The sequence below is a fragment of the Microcaecilia unicolor genome, chromosome 7, assembly GCF_901765095.1.
Source record: "Microcaecilia unicolor chromosome 7, aMicUni1.1, whole genome shotgun sequence".
NCBI classification, from domain to species: Eukaryota; Metazoa; Chordata; class Amphibia; order Gymnophiona; family Siphonopidae; genus Microcaecilia; species Microcaecilia unicolor.
Window position 1 is genome coordinate 240,848,876 of NC_044037.1, and position 17,874 is coordinate 240,866,749.

The following is a 17,874-nucleotide window of genomic DNA, read 5'->3' on the forward strand; positions in this document are numbered from 1 at the left end:
GGGAGCGACACAATAAGAAAAGTAAATGGCCATACAAGAAAGGTAAAGAAAATAATTTTACTTTTAATTTAGGATAAAGTAATATGGTACCTGTGTTAATGAAGTTTCAGAGACCAATACTTCCTTCCTTAGGTCAGGCGAGGATACCGTAACAGCATTATACTGACCTGAGGCAGGAGGTTTTGGCCTCTGAAAGCTCACTGAAAAGGGTGTTAGGCTATTAAATAAATTTTCTGAAATCTGATGCACTGAAAAGCAGCACTTTACCCTGTGTGACAAATGCATCTGATTAGCGTGACTAAATTTTGCTGGGGGAGGGGGGTAGAGAGAAAATTTTGTGCCCACCCACTTTGGGTTCAGGCCCATCCAAAATTGGCAGTCTGGCTACGCCACTGCTTAAGACCATCAGATATGATCACTCCTCCCCCCCCCCCCCCCCAATATCCCACTCTTCATCCATGCACAGAATTTACTTCACCTTCTATACTGTTACTGCTCTCTCAGGTTTTTGCAACTCAAATGCATGACTTTGCAGTTTTAAGGATTAAATCGTAGTTGCTAAACCCTCATTCCTCAAGATCTGCTAGATCTCTGCTCATGTTATCCACACTTTCCAGAGTGTATAGCCTATTGCAGATTTTGTTATCATTTTCTACAAAGTCAAACCTGTCCCAACAGCTCCTAACACCGGATTCAAAACTTCCCCTTCTCTCAGCTGGGATTTGAACTGGTGGCTTACAGCTCACCTGGTTAACCCAACTCACTGATTCTTTTCTTGCCCTTAATTTTGTAGTAGAAATTGGCTATAATTGTAAAGTGAAGCTTCATGGTCTTATTTGTGCTAGAATCACTGGGATTTGAACTGGTGATCTGTATATTATTACATAGCTCTACTACCTGAGCAACTGGGTCAGCGGGATTTATAACCCCAGAAAGTAAAAGTCGAGTGGTAGGGGTATCTTTTTTCATAGTGTGTTAATTTTCCTTCATGATAGTTACATACAAACAGAAAATCTGAATAAAGCTTATTGAATTAGGTCATAAAATCTTATATCATTTTACAGGAGAATAATAATGTGCTGTGGCCCTTGTGGCCTAGAATTCAAGAAAATGTAAAAAAAAAAAAAAAAAAAAAGATTTTGCAGAAGTCTAAACCTATCCTGCTAGATTTCTTCTGAACTGACCAGAGATTTTTTGTTTTTTAAACATAGGGACAGAAAGTAATGCTGATGCAAAGATTATTTACTGTTGGAAGGTTTCAGTTCAACCCCAAAAGCAATGACTATCTGAATTAAATAAATACCTGTAATTAAAATGGTAATACTTATTACTGGCAAATGGTTTTGGCTATGAGCACCCAACATTCTTAAAAGTCTATTTATAGATTCATTATGCTCTGATGGCCCTCCAGTTTATTTGGAGGCAGTCTCTGTGTTGGGCTATAGTCTCTATGACCCCTTAATTTCAACTCCCCAAGGGTTTTGCCCTTTTTATTCCTATGCCACTAAGCTTTTGGCAACTCTCATGTTTATTAAACGGAGATGTCCATTTTGTTGGTCTATAGCTGAAGTCCTTTCTAGGACATATAGAGCACTGATATGTACTGATGAGGGAGCAGATATTTCGTTTGTTAGTTTTCATTTCATTTTATGTCTAATGTATCTATCTATGTATGTATGCTTATAACCCATCTAGAATTGTAAATAATGCAGGCTAGAAATGTTCTAAATAAACAAACTTTAGACCTGTCATTACAGCAGTGTTTCCAGGCCAAAAGCCTTAGCCTATAATCAGGTATTCTTAGTTTAGTTATAAGACATCATCCTAGTGCAATGGCCGAGACTTTCCCCACTGGAGGCTGTGAACCCCAGCCCCTAACCCACATGCACGGTCCTCAGCCCAGGTCCTCTTCATGGCAGCAGATGGTGTTGGCACTGAGCCACCAGGATGGCCAACCTGACTGTTCTAAAATACATTTTAATTAACTGCCACAGGACTATCTCTTTTGGATTACTTTATGGCATATTTAGCCAAAGATATTTCTAGATTTTTGCCCCCCATAGAAAGGCAGAATATACTTCCTTTCAAATACTTTTCACCACCACTGAACACTTGACACCTACTGCTCTGCCCTCATCTTTCTGTATAAGTCAGAAGGAAATCTTTTTACTACCAATCTGAGATCACTGTGGGAAATAAAATGGATTTCAAAGAGGCTGGACTTGCAGGACAGTGACTGTATGTGTGAGGGCACATTGAAGAGAGGGTCCCATATACCACCGAAAATGCAAACAGATTTCTGAACAATTAAAAGGCTCTTCTCATTTTATAAACCCAATAATACATCTTTGAAGTCTGAAGCTTAGTAAAAATGTAGTATTTGAATATAGAAACAAGAAGCCTTTCAAAAGTGATATTGTATTAAAAACCTTACCCCCCCCCCCCCCCCCACCGAGTTAAGCATTTCTCTCTCCTGACTGGCAGGGACTAGGGATGCTGTGGAAGCATTCACAGAGCCTTGGAGATTCCTAGTCATTGTGCAACAGTGACACTTGGGGGGGGGGGGGGGGGGGGGATTCTATATACGGCGTCTAAAAAATCAGCACGGAAAACATTTTCATCTAAACATATTTTATAAGCGGCACCTAGATTTAGGCACGGTATATAGAATATGTTTATTTGATATCCCAGCGCCTAAAATTATGCACGTTCATTTACACCAGTGTAAACATGGGGCGTAAATCCCAGCGCATAGATTTAGGCACAGAGGGCCATATTCTATAACTACATGTGTAAATTTCAGAACGGCCAAAAAGCACCCATATTCACGCCTATAATCACACCCCTTTTTGTCTGTGCGTGTAAGTAAATTAGACTCAGTGCATTACAGAATACACTTGGCGAGTTGTGCACGTAAATTCTCATTATTGCCAATTAGTGCTCATTATTGCTTGTTAAGTGCTGTTATCAATGTTCAGCGCTGCATGCGTCTGGTAGCGCTATACAAATGCTAATAATAATAATAATTAACTTAAGCCTATTAAGTTGCGCGTGTTGTTAAAGAATCTGCTTGGATTTTGGAACGGATCTCTAGGCGCGCTATATAGAATCCAGAGGTTAATGGCTGGATTTAGAACTCATAATTGCAGGGTTCTGGAAAGGGCCATAATACCTGGACCCTAGCCAAGGTCGGGGGGGGGGGGGGGGGAAGGAAAGATATTAAAATGGGGTAAAATTCCCTGGGTAATTGTGCATGAAGGATTATGGTGCTGGATCCTAGCCCCACTTTTGCCTGGGCTAGAAATTCAAAGAAGATGGAAACTGCCAAATTACTCCCATTCCTGCACCCCCCCCCCCCCCCCCAATTTTATTTTAAATTCTGTGCCTTCTTGGTATATAGACGATCTGTGCATCTACTTGTAATTCCCAGATGTCTGTGTATTACAGAAAGATTTTACCCTCTACATTTTAAAACCTGTACAATACAGAATAGCTGATAGCTGGGTAACATGCTGGTGTCCCAATTAATGATCGATTATGTACACTGGAAAACTTTTTTTTTTTTAGCAGCAAACTTTCATACACCAGTTAAGGGCTAAAGGAATAAAGTAATACAATTAATTACTCTCTTGATCAAAAGAAGTCACATAATTTCATTTTGGAAGTGATGTATGTTAATATGATGAGTACAATGCTCCATGTACAGCTTCAAACCAAACTGTTTCCTAACAGGAACGCAGTGCCTCGCTTAGCGCCCTCCCCCCCCCCCCCCCCCCCCACCAAAAAAAATATTGTTTGCAGTTAGGGCTCTGAAAGATTTCAGTGTGTGTTTCAAACCTTTTTCAGATGAATGGCAATTCAGCTGCCTAAACATGCATACCCAAAGCTCGTTTCGCTGATTCTATCAGAAGCCCGGCTTCACTTAATACAGATGCGGCAGTTACCAGCATCAGTCACAGTCAGTCCTGCAGACAGGCTAGTATTAACTGGCCCTACAGACCTGGAAAAACTATAAGAAAAGCCAACACTGTAGAACACTTCCCTTTTAAGGCAAAAAAAAGTGATGATTAGGTTTACCAAAACAAAAATTATTGGTAAGTACCTTACAATATTTCCTCATTAGATCTATGTGAATCTGAGAGGTTAGAAGCTTCTATCCTGGGTTTTCAAATTCATTCTGGTTCAAATTTTTAACCTGAGAATCAATAAAATAAAAGCCTGCTATTTCTTTAAAAACATGCACCATAAATAGCAACTTTGGCAGCTATTAATATATATTTTAAATCATTTGCCGTGTTTTGTCTATTGGTTCATATGCTGTAATTCACTCATGCACACAACGTATAAAAATGCCTAATCTTCTAATACAGCTATTTACATTTTTTTTTAAATATGAACGTCTCAAACATTTTTTTTTTAAATGTGACCAAGCAAATATCCATGTCCGTTTCGTAATGGAACTGTGAAGACAAAGTATTCCATTACCTTTTGCAAATATGTCAGTTATCCAACCTTCTCTGCCCTGTGCCTTTTGACAGCTCAACACCATTTCTCTTGCATTTTTTTTTAAAGCTGTATACTTCCCCTGCAACCTGTAATCACATACCAGCTGTTTTGCTCGCATTGGTACAGAAAACAAATGCACAATGCAGGGTGCCATCTATTGAGACGTGAAAGCACACACTAGCTAGAAAAAGAACAAGCAGGAGAGATAATGGAGAAAAAAGGAAAAAGTAACAAGTCTTCGAATGAATGTGCTTCACAGCTCCACAGGAACCTTAGTAGTAGTATATGAAATTGTTTAATTTGTTTCCCTAAATCAGTCGCAACCACAACTGTGAGAATGTGATTTGAAATAAAGTACAATATATTTAAAAAGTGGGTGATAAAATCTGGAAAAGATTTTAATAAATCATGAATTGACAGGCACGAAACTTTTGCATGCTCTTAAGCATTGAAGATGGTTAAAATTAGTCAATGCAGCTAAATTCCAGAAAAATCAGAGTGGTTTTTTTTTAAAATAAGGATATGTGCAAGTCAAATTCATTTTCCAAAAAAAAAAAAAAAAAAAGAGAAAGATAAATGTGGTCTGGAACAATCATACCCATCCATCAATAGGAGAGGGGGATTGTACACACTTTGTGCTTTTTAGCCCAAAATATATTCCAAATGCTTCTCTTTAAGCCTTAACAAGGGGGAAGGGGTAAGAAAACAAAAAGCAAAACAATGTATCATAGTTTATTGTGTACCAATTTTGAAGCGCAGGGAGTGCGAGTGGTTTTGTTTTTGTCATATATGCTGCAAGATTCTAACATTCTTCTCAGAGGATTCATTTTAAATATTAACAGGTTTTTTTTTCTTTTTTTGCACAGTTTCCTACTTTGATAGAAAACAAAAGGCACATGGCAAGAGAGGTTTGCACTGTGATCCTTTCTGACCAGGGAACAAAAGAAAAGTACACAGGCTGTAGACCAAGGAACACTTCCTTGACACTCACTGTCCTGAAAAACAGTATCATCCAGCTATACCAACTAAATAGCAATACTCTCTCAAAACAGGGGTTTCTGTGGCCACGCTTTGCAAAATGCTAATTGCATAGCCATTTAAATACAAGTACTTGTAACTATTCTTTAGCTTTTATGGCTTTGTTTGGATTATGCAGATGAGGGTTCAAATTTATTTTAAGCATTTGTAGTTCTAATTAATTTAGTTAACAATAAAAAATAAAAGCACGTGTAAAAATTCCCTGGATGTTAGAGAAAACAGACTAAGGTGCAAGTCAGTTATACTAACAGTAGTACTCCCGATACATCTACATTAAATATGTATACAAATTATTAGGGATGTGCCGTCATTTGAGATGACATAAGGGATGTCAATGGCCTTTTTGTTTCATGTTGTTTTTGAACCAGAATGGTAGAGAAATCTCCTGAAAAAATGTTTTTGTTGTTTTCATTAATAGTGAACATTATTTTTAGTGTGCACTAATACGAATAGTATGTGCTAAAATAACTACAAAGAAACAAAAAGTTAAAAAAAAAAAGTCTGGAAAGGACAAGAAAAATGAAATGAAAATTTTTCCACTGCATATCCCTACAAATTATCTCTACTGCTTCAATAACATTTCTATATTTAAAATTAGTTTTGTGCAAAATTCATTCACATTTTCACTGTAAAGTTTGAGCTGTTTGGTGTCTTCTACAGAAACTTAGGCTTCACTTAGGAACTCTTCAGTTTAGACAGAAGATCAAGCAGTAAAAAAAACCTTAATTTCAAGATCCTGCACCTGACACTTTGCAAACATAGCCATAGATTTGACATCCCCCTTCCCCCTAAATTAAGTGTATTTGTCCCAAGTGAAAAGGTTACTATACCTGTTGAGGTCCTCTTACAGGTCTCCCTGAGGTCTCTAATGAAATATTACTTTCATCTGAGGCACTTTGAACTATGAATGCAAGTATACTTTCTTCACCATGGTCTCCTGCTTCCAAAAAGGGATCTTGGTCCTGAGTGCTCTGCATAAATGTTTTTACATGGTTGGAAGGCTTAGTTTTGTCAGTGTGTGTCAGGTTTTGAACTGCTGTGAGCGTACAGTTCACATCACCTGAGCCTGAGCCAGGTCTACTGATGTGGTCACCAAGCTCCATGTCACATTTCTCTTGAAGCACATTTTCGATTCTAACAGGAATGGAAGCTTCAGATTTTTCTGGAGAGCTTTGTAAAAAAACTGAGTCAATATCTGTGGGTGGAAACTTGACACTGAACTTGGAGAGGGATTCAACAGAGCAGTCATCTTCCTCATCGTGGCCAGGGCCTCTAGGAGTGATTGAAGTAACACACGCATTCTTTATAACTTGAGGTTTGAACAGCCCTTCTGTTTGTTCATCTGTGTTATCAGTACACTGGATAGGCATGGAGAACTGTATTTCTGTTCAAAGAGAACAAAAAAACCAAAAGATTACAAGATGCATCACAATACTTAATGCATGAACTTACAAACTGTTTATGGTTTGACTGTAATCTCCCTCATGTTGCCAAATCCACTCTTTTCCCTATGCAGCTCTCTCTGCTATCAGAATACTAACCGGACTGCCAGAAAGAGAAATATAACAAAATGGAGGTCACTGTGCCAATATGAGCTACTGTTCATTCATTCTCTCACATTTGTACACATTAACTTTAACAGCAGTGCTTCGCTTTTGATGGAACCAACAGATTGGTAGCATATCTTGATAAACTAATTGAAAACATGCAAAACGTAAGCAGTTTTACATACACTGTAAGTAGTAGGTTTGGTGTTTTGTGTGTAAGTTGTTCAGAAGAGAGCACAAATTAAAAGACAGCATTACCCTTTGCAGTTTCTCTGTTGGTGAGTCTGCTCAGGTGGGCCTTCTGCTCTCTGGTCAACTTGCATATATGAAGAAATTCATCTTTAACATCTTGGACAATCTTCTCCAGGTCCTCCCTGGAATAATCAAGCATTTGGGGAAAAAAAGAAAGAAACTAAGATTTTATAGTTTAGCCTTTAGTGACAATATTAAAACAAAAAATTAATCCCCCGTTTACTAAGCCGCACTAGCGGCTGGCAGTACGGTAATACCAACACAGCCCATTCACTTTTGGGCTGTGTTGACATTGCCGAGTGGCTTAGTAAACAGGGGGGTAAGAGCACATTCACATACCTGTAATTTGCAGAAATTTTGTAAGTGTGATCTTTTTTTCTAAGACTTTGAAACAATAAAAATTACTAATGGAGTTAGCAAGTCCTTATTTTTATTTAATTTTCAAAGCATGACTATTTTAACCAAAAAGGAGCGTTTACACTTTCACACATACATTGGCAACTGAAATAAGAGATTTCTTGTCTCCCATGCCACCGTACACTTCTGGGAGGAACATGTGTGTATTCTTCATGTAGGAACAACACCTACATGTGGGCTGATGCTCAGAACTCCGGCACTGTAGGGAATAGCATCGGGAAATATTGCAGGAACAGCACTGAAAAAAAACTTCCCAATGCTTAACGCTAACAGCCTGCAAATTATATGTGTACTGTTAGCACTGAACATTGGGGAGTTAAGTGGGAGGAACGTGCCTGGTGCATGAGCGGTAAGCACAGCTCTTGTGCGCATGCTCAGTCAGAACCAGAGTTTGGAGGAGGTGATAGAGATGGCATTGCCAGGTAAATATTTAAATAAAAAAAGAATAGCACGTTCGATTGATTTTACTTGTTGTTCATTCAAATTTAATCTTTTAATTTTAAAGATCTGATATTTTAGAGGAAGGAAAAGACCTCAGATGCTCAGCCTGCTGCACTGTTTTTACAACAGAAAAGCCGTGCAAACATCTTCACAGGTCTGAAAAACCTCCCCTTTTCAGACCTTTGAACGGCTTTTCCGTTTTTTGAGTATTCGTAACAGCAAGATATATGCCATAACAGTATTCAAAATGTACCACCTCATTCTTCTTGATCTTTCCGCTGCTTTTGACACTGTCGATCACAGCATACTTCTCGATACCCTGTCCTCACTTGGATTCCAGGGCTCTGTCCTTTCCTGGTTCTCTTCCTACCTCTCCCTCTGCACCTTTAGTGTTCACTCTGGTGGATCCTCTCTACTTCTATCCCTCTGCCTGTCGGCGTACCTCAGGGTTCTGTTCTTGGTCCCCTCCTCTTTTCTATCTACACTTCTTCCCTTGGTTCATTAATCTCATCCCATGGCTTTTCCTACCATCTCTATGCTGATGACTCCCAAATCTACCTTTCTACCCGATATCTCACATTGCATCCAAACCAAAGCGTGCTTGTCTGACATTGCTGTCTGGATGTCTCAACACCACCTGAAATTAAACATGACCAAAACCGAGCTTCTCATTTTTCCCCCCAAACCCACCTCCCCACTCCCCCCGTTTTCTATTTCTGTTGATGGCTCTCTCATTCTCCCTGTCTCCTCAGCTCGAAACCTTGGGGTCATCTTTGACTCTTCTCTCTCCTTCTCTGCTCATATCCAGCAGATCACCAAGACCTGTCATTTCTTTCTTTACAACATCCGTAATATCCGCCCCTTTCTTTCCGAGCACACTACCAAAACCCTCATCCACACCCTTGTCACCGCTCGTTTAGACTACTGCAATCTGCTTCTTGCTGGCCTCCCACTTAGTCACCTCTCCCCTCTCCAATCGGTTCAAAACTCTGCTGCCCGTCTCGTCTTCCGCCAGGGTCGCTTTACTCATACTACCCCTCTCCTCAAGTTGCTTCACTGGCTCCCTAGCCTGCTTGTCCTCGGAGAAGCAACATTTATGTCGTTCTATTGAATCAGAGGGAAACACAACTACAATTGAGATCTGAATGACATGTGCTGTGCCATTAATGAAACAGCAAACACAGACTAGGCAGAGCCAGAGTGTGAGAGATCATTTGTGTCCTATGTCTAACTAAGAAGAGTTGGAGAAAATGTTTTAATAAATACATCTTGAAAAGTGCACAAGTGCATTTCCCCTTCCTCCATGTGCAAACTCATGCATAACTGTTCAGGAACTGGTTGTAAAAAGACACAGTAAAGTGTATTTCATTACAGTAGGCTGTGTGTGAGGCATGTATGTCTGTGTCTTTGTGCCTATGTGTACAGATGGACAGACAGACAGATGGATGTTAATACAACCATACAACTTTTATAACTTACTTAAAATCAGTTTTTTATTTCCAATTTCCAGCCTATAATGCTTACCACGTATTGTTTTCTTTTAAAGAAAATATTCAGATGTGCCTACAAGGTACTTAACATATTTACATGTATTTTAGTTTGTGGTCAGCAATGCTTATAGCTGTTTCACTCTAAATTTAAATATGTTAAAAATTGAGTACATCTATCAACCTTTTAGACTGCAAATGAGGCAAAAAAGGACAGGGAGAAGAACATTCCTTCTCTATCCATGCTATAGGCTAAAGCAAGTCAGGCAACACTTCACATTTACTTGAAAATATGTACACTAAGTACATTCACTGAGATCTTATTTGTTTTTGTTTTGTTTTTTAAAGATATCCAGTCTCCATTATAAGGTGAGGAAATCAAGATGATTCCACATCAAACTTTATTTTTTTTTTTTTTAAGAAAAACAAATTGGTACCAAATTATCCTGATCTGCCAAGTTTTAATGCTCCTGTAGATGATCAGGGTGTCCTGCTCATTCAGGGGCCCTTTTACGAAGTGGCAGGAAGCCCAACACGGGCTTACCGCTCACTAAAAGGGAAGTACTGCCGGGCTACTGCAGCAGCCCAGCGGTAGTTCCCACCCCCAGCGCATGACATTTCCAGCACTGCAAAAATATTTCAATATTTGTAGCGCCGGTGTGTACCTGGCTGTAATCAAGCAGTGCACGGTTACCACCATGTTAGCAAGGGAGCCCTTACCGCCACCTCAATGGGTGACGGTAAGTGCTCCCCCCCTGAAATGGCCACGCAAGAAGTGCTTCACTTGCTGCACAGCAATTTCTTGAAAAACCAAAGACCTGCCTTTTACCTGCTGTGGTAAAAGGGGGCCTTGTTGTGCATCAAAAACATGTGCTGATGCCAGCACAGGCGCCCTTTTGCTGCCGCTTCGTAAAAGGACTCCTAAGTCATGACTACTTTTGATTTTCATATCCCGTGAACCCTTCTGATATCTAACCTACTTGCTGTAATTCTTAAGCAGCCTAGTGCTGAACACTAATATCTACGGTACCTGAATGTAACTTGAGCTTCATCCAAATAATAAATTAAATAACTCACTCATATCTTCTCTCTTCATACAGCATAAGCTTTCATATGGCCATTTTTCTGTAGCCTGTCCTTTGGCTTCTGGCCTTTTTCAGGAGTACATACTTCTTATTTCTAACATAGGTACCCAGGACTGTTTGTCTGTCTGACCTGCTTTATAGTTCTCTATAGCTGCCCTGTCAGATGTTGCACTGAACCCACTCATTGCATGTATAATGAGGAGAGAGGTCTGAAACGGAGGCATGCTGGGACAATTCAAAATGGCCAGCAACTCTTGCTCAATAACCCAACCACTGCAGGGCAGTCCTCAGGAAGAGGTAACAGACAAAATCTCATTTCACAACACACTATGCACATATCCTGAATCCCCATGCAGACTTTGCTGTTGCGTGATGCTTGAGAGACTTCTCATCCCCCTCCCCTATGGACTGTGATCTAAACATAGCACTGGAGTTTTAAGTACCACCGAAACATCAGTACATACTGTCAACAAGGACATGTTTTAACATGGCAGCTCCAAGGGAACAGGAAAGCATGCTTTAGTATTTAGACAGCAGCAGTGTTATGGTGTTTTAACAGAAAAAAAAATAGAAGCTTGACATTTAAAGAATGGTATGTACATCACATTTTACCTTTCAGGTTCTTGATTGGTAGAAGCATAAGAACCTGCTGGATGTTTTTTACTTCTTTCCTGAATGAAAAAGAGCATGCAGTGTGTTTCAACCAATTTAAATACGTTATCTATAAACTCACCTTTTCAGACTTCTTTACATTTTACGTCTGCATCACTGGACAATCGGCACTGAATCTAACTGCAGATAACTCAGGGGTCCTTTTACTAAGGCGTACCGAAAAATGGCCTGCGCTGGTGTAGGCATGTGTATTAGATGCGCGCAAGCCCATTTTTCAGTGCGCCTGCAAAAAAAAAAGGGGGGGTGCCAAAAATGGATGTACAGCAAAACAAAAATCAGCACATGTCCATTTTGAACCTGAGAACTTACTGCCACCTACTGACTTAACGGTAAGGTCTCACGCGTTAACCGGACGGTAATCGTCAGCGCGCACACACTGCCGATTACCGCCCGGTTAGCATCACGCAGTAGAAAATAGAATAGAAGTTATTTTCTGCCACACATTTTGGACGGACATCAAAATTAGAATTATTGCCCGGAGCACGCCATAGCCGGGCAGTAGTTCTAATTTGACACGCGTTGTATGCCTACACCAGGGGCGTAGCCAGACTTCGGCGGGAGGGATGTCCAGAGCTTGAGATGAGGGGGCACATTTTAGCCCCCCTCCGATGATGCCGACCCCCCCCCTCGCCATTGCCCCCCCTCGCCGCCGACCCTCTCGACCCCCCCTCCTGCCGCCAACCCACCGTCGCCTACCTTTGCTGGCGGGGGACCCCAACCCCCGCCAGCCGAGGACCTCTTCTTCTCGCAAAAGGCTTCCTTCTGTTTCTGATGTCCTGCACGTGCAGGACGTCAGAAACAGAAGGAAGCCTTTTGCGAGAAGAAGAGGACCTTGGCTGGCGGGGGTTGGGGGTAGGGGGTCCAGGGCCAAATCTATGGGGGCCCATGCCCCCCTGGCCACACGTAGCTACGCCACTGGCCTACACATTTTAGTAAAAGGGCCCCTCAAGCTTTTACACTTTATACATTGTACATTTAGGCATTTATTTTCCAGCTAACTAGGGGCTCTTGGAGGGTACGAAAAATAAATCTGTATTTATCAGTGTTTTCGTACCACAGGCACTATTGTTGGTGGAAACAGACATGCACATTTGTGTCATTAAGGAAAGTGGGGTTTTTTCCAATGTTAATCTAATAACACCTATTTTAGGGGCTCTTTTACAAAGCCACGGGAGGGCTAACACGCAGGTAGTGCACACCAAATCGGCACTACCGCCAGGGTAGCGCGTGCGCTCAGTGGTAATTCTGAGTTTGGCGCATGCTGAATCCCGCGGTAGAAAATATTTTTCTATTTTCTACCATGGAAGTGAGGGTGCTCCTCGCAGTAATTGGCAGCGCGGCCACAGTGGCGCGTGCTGCATGGTTACCATGCAGGTATAGCGTGTGAGCCCTTACTGCTACATCAATGGCGGCTCAGGCTGTAAATAGGCACAAGTTAGTTTTAATTTTTGTGCACGTCCATTTCCCGGCCCATTCAAAACTGGCCTTTTCCCCAGCCACGGTATAAAGTGGCCCAGCACATGCCAAAAAGACACGCCCACACTACCGCAGGCCACTTTTTACCGAGGCTTTGTAAAAGGACACCTTAATTTTTTTTTATAGTGACAGCACCAGATCCATTTGGCTAGTTCATGCCAGTGGTGGCCTCACTATTATCACTTAATGTCGCTTACGTATTTTAATATCTGAATCTAAATTTTTTCTGCTTATGCAACAGATTCATCAATCTGGATTCCCAGTCGAGAGCCCATTTCTCTGTTTTTTACACTGAACTTATTTACTAAATAACGCAGCTTTAATTCTTCTTGGTTATGGTTTTACTGTTTGAGCTCAATGGTTTCATATTTGTTTTTGATGGATGTATCTGTCTGCCTATTTTGACTAATTGTAAGCTCTGCAGTGTAGGGACTGTCCATTAGGGGCCCTCTATACATTGCTATGTATATCTAGTATGTGCAATAAAAATCATAATATGTTCCTGTTACTCTATCTTATATATCTATGTGTTCCATCTTTGCTTACACCCTATGCTGTCTATTAAAATGTTTTATTGTGTATTGTGTTGGTATTGTAATGTAGCATACTATGCCATACTTTGTATTGTCGTTTGAATATTTTTACTGCTGTAATTGTCTATTGCTTATCTTTGACTTATGCTTGCTGTACACCGCCTTGAGTGAATTCCTTCAAAAAGGTGGTAAATAAATCCTAATTCATAAATAATAATAAATAAATAAATAAATAAAATAATATGCCCAGTGCTCATCTTCTGCCATGTCAAGCTGGGTCACCATCCTGGAAGTGTTTTGTAATCCTGAAATCTTACAGGCTGGTGCTTCTACGTTACTGATCTCATGCACCTGTCTGTGAGTTTAGGAATGGAGTGGCTGCAGAAGCTTATCAAACCGGTCGCCAGAGGTGGCTGCTTCTGCCACAAAGACAAGAAAAGGCTGGGGGCAGCTGCAGTTACTTCAGAGAGAGAGAGAGAGACAATGACAACAGCTTCTTCCGCTGCAAAGAGAGGAGGCGGTCAGTGATGGTATTAATGAAAGGGGGAAGCAATATTGTTGGTGTAAGTGTTACCCCCCCATTCCCTCTAATACTACCTTTACCTGGCACCTTTTCTTTTAGAAATCACCCCTGTACACAACAGTCTTTATAATATCATAGATTAAGCACAACAGACTGCCACTCTGCAAGGATATACTGAACTAGAGAAACAGTCTAATACATCATCTAAAGTAATTGTGCAAATTGAGATCTTTGTTTTAATCACCCAGGAAAGAAACTAAGATTTAGATAGCTGCTTTATTGATACTGATATTTGAAACCTTGTGGTAAGCAGTCACTGACAGAAACATGCACGTCTCGCCATTTTGACTCTCAGAAGCCACTGATTAACTGGAAGGTGTATAAATTGATTCATTAGAAGTACACCGACTAACGACATCTCTGCATTTCTAATGGTAAGGAACTCTGAGGCCAATAAATTGCTCCATTATAATTTCAATACAAGGTATTACACTTGACTGCCACCTCGTGGGAAATAGTGGTATGATAACCTGTTCATTATACACAGTATTTTAAGTTATAAAAGGAGTACATACCAATGGGATACTTAAACTGTATGCCATCTTTTAATATTCAGCAACTACATATTTACAGCTCACAAATTTGGGGGTCCAAATGCAATCAAAGTTCAGAAATCAGCTTTCATCTCTTGCAGCTTTAAGTTTCATAGGAGGCCACCATTATTTTAAAAGCTGATTTCATAGGAGGCCACCATTAATTTAAAAGCTGATTTCTGAACAAAGTTCATGTAAATATGCAAATCATGAGATGGCACTTATTAAGAGTGCAAACAAAAAAAGCAACACTGGGCCTTCAAAAGACTGGGACAACTGAAGTTCTTTATTGACAAGTGACCCGACATGGGCCGTGTTTCGGCGTTAATCAACGCCTGCTCAGGAGTCAAGATATAGTTCTGTAATAGGTAAGTTGTATACAGTCGTTGCTCCAAGATGTTTAATGGTGATTATGAATCGCCGCACTTGCGAAGGTAGAGCTCTATGGAGGAGTGACCTAGTGGCTAGGGTGGTAGACTCTGGTCCTGGGGACCTGAGGAACTGAGTTCAATTCCCACTTCAGGCACAGCTCCTTGTGACTCTGGGCAAGTTACTTAACCCTCAATTGCCTCAGGTACAAATAAGTACCTGTGAGCCGCATTGAGCCTGCCATGAGTGGGAAAGCGCGGGGTACAAATGTAACTAAAATAAAAAATAAAAATAAAATTTGCACAAAAGCGCTAGTAAGAGTGATCAGCACTAAAACACTGGGCAATGTGAGAAGCATTCTGCAGACAGCCTATTTAATCTAATAGATCAGTGATTTACAAACCTGTCCTGGAGGAACCCCAGCCAGCCAGGTTTTCAGGATATCCACAATGAACATGCATGAGATAGATCTGCATAACAAGAAGCCAGTGTATGAAACAATCTCATGCAAATTCATTGTAGATATCCTAAATAACTGACTGGCTGGGGTTCCCCTACAACAGGTTTGGAAATCACTGTACTAGATGCTTGTCTGAGGAAGCTAAAATTCTAATCACTTCACTGGGCAGACTAGATAGGCCCCTTCATCTTTATTTGCCAGCATCTACTATGTTATTCACCTGAAAAAAAAAGATCAGGACCCTCTCCACACCAGTGTTTTTTCCTTTTCCAGGGATGCTTACCTTTCTCTCCTGCTCATCCTTCAATACGAGTTTCTCATTTACTTTAGTAAGCCTGGTCCGTAGCTGCTGCATTTCTTCATTCTTACTGTTGATAAATGACTCAAATCTGAACCTCTCATTTTCCAGCTGTTCCTGTAAAGTACAGATACTGCTTAGTATTTTCAGAAAAATGAGAACAGGCCATGTGCAAAAAGCTGTCAGACTACAAACAGAAATGGAACTGGAACTGGAATTCAAAGTACTGGCACTAAGGAGGTTAGTTATTTGAGATCCAGTTTTACCGCTAACCCTTACTTTCCCCCAGGTTAACCTAAAAGTTATTAATGCCATTCTGGGCACCTGTGAAGTACAAGCTAGCACTGCATTAAAACTACCTGATACAAATCTAGTCACTCACTGTCTGAAGAACTATTTGATGCTTGCCCTGGATAGCTAAAATTAAAAAACGGAGGCCTTTGATTTTATTTTATCACAAGCTGCTGTTTGCATATTAACACATTACCAGCTATAGTGCTCTCTCTGGTACAGCTCTGGTGTACCATGGAGCTGAAGGATCTTGGTAAAGGATTCAGGACAGCTCAGGGTTAGAACAAAGCAGTTTTCAAACAGGCAGTACACAGACACAGCAAGACTAATCTACATAAATTCATTCTTGTTTCATAGAAATGATGGAACTTTCAAGCCACTATTATATTAGCCGTAGATGAGATGCTAGTCCTAGAATGGAGCAATAGCTTATCAAACAGTACATTGGTAACTTACAGGAATGGTTAGAAAATATACTAAAAATGATTGGAAAACATTTAAAGTCTCAAATTGGATTTTCTCAAGATAATTAGCATCTGTCACTAATCTGATGAAGACAATTTTCAAATTAACACTTCCATTGAAAGTTTGCTTAATTCACAGAAATCTTAAATTACTTTGTTCCTGACTTAGATATGGCAATATTAATAGCTGAACAAATACTGAACTTTTAAAAATAAGTTAATTATTGGAGACCTCAGAGAGTTAGGCATGAAGATCTATATTTTTATCTCTAACAGGCTGCCAATGTATCACTTTAGAGAGATTAAATTTTAATCTCAGTTAACAAACATGAACGAACAACATACACCACGAGAGGAAAAATAGACCCCACAACATTCTGGCAACAGGTCTACCAAAACGAATGGTCAACAAACACAGACACCATTCAATTCCTCCAAGAATGGGATGACATATGTAAGACAACATTAGACACAATTGCCCCAATCCAAACCAGATCACATAGAGTAAAACCAAATCCATGGTTCACCGAAGAACTGAAAAAACTCAAAACACAAGTCAGAAAACTAGAACGCGCATGGAACAAAAAGAAAGATGAACACACGCTGAATGCCTGGAAATCACTTCGGAGAAAATACAAATATACCATAAAACAGACTAAAAGACTACACTACAAAACAATGATCGGACCAAACTACAAAGACACACACAAACTCTTCTACCTTGTAAATAAGTTGCTAGACACCACACTAGTTACAAACAACAGCAAAGATATACCAGAGGCCGACGACCTCGCGAAATACTTCAAGGAGAAAATCATACAACTACGACTTAAAATACCCACCAGCCCTATTGAATACGCCACGCTCCTAAACTGTCTAGACCCAGAAGACGGAATATATCCAGAAGACGGAATATATCCAGCAGACAGGATCTGGACCGAATTCAAATTACTGCCAGAGGACCTCACCTCTAAAACGCTCAAAAGATTCACCAAATCCCAATGCAAACTAGATATCTGCCCAAACAACCTCATGAAATCAGCTCCTCAACAATTCATAATAGACCTAACGAACCACGTGAACTTCATGCTACAAAACGGACTTTTCCCAAAGGAAACATTTTACTCACCCCAATACCCAAATACCCAAAGACACAAAGAAAAACGCAAGTGAAATAACTAACTACAGACCAGTAGCATCTATACCACTAATAACCAAAATAACCGAAGGGATGGTAACCAAACAACTCACAAACTATCTCAACAAGTTCTCAATACTGCACGATGCCCAATCAGGATCAAATCACAGCACAGAAACAGTATTAATTACCCTAATGACGAATGATTGCAACCGGCACCAATATACTCCTCTTACAATTCGACATGTCAAGTGCCTTTGATATGGTTGACCATGGAATCCTAC

General features: G+C 40.3%; 1 protein-coding gene across 8 annotated transcripts in view; it reads right to left on the minus strand.

Annotated features, from left to right (window-relative positions):
* The window catches only part of TANK (TRAF family member associated NFKB activator), a 113,684-nt gene that overhangs the window by 21,840 nt on the left and 73,970 nt on the right, over positions 1-17,874 (minus strand). For all 8 annotated transcript variants that reach the window (XM_030209045.1, XM_030209041.1, XM_030209043.1 and 5 more), the window contains 4 exons: positions 15,683-15,814; positions 11,386-11,444; positions 7,350-7,465; positions 6,375-6,928 (listed from right to left, as the gene is read on the minus strand). In XM_030209045.1, coding sequence (XP_030064905.1) covers positions 6,375-6,928; positions 7,350-7,465; positions 11,386-11,444; positions 15,683-15,814 — 861 coding nt within the window. The remainder of the gene's footprint in view (positions 1-6,374; positions 6,929-7,349; positions 7,466-11,385; positions 11,445-15,682; positions 15,815-17,874) is intronic.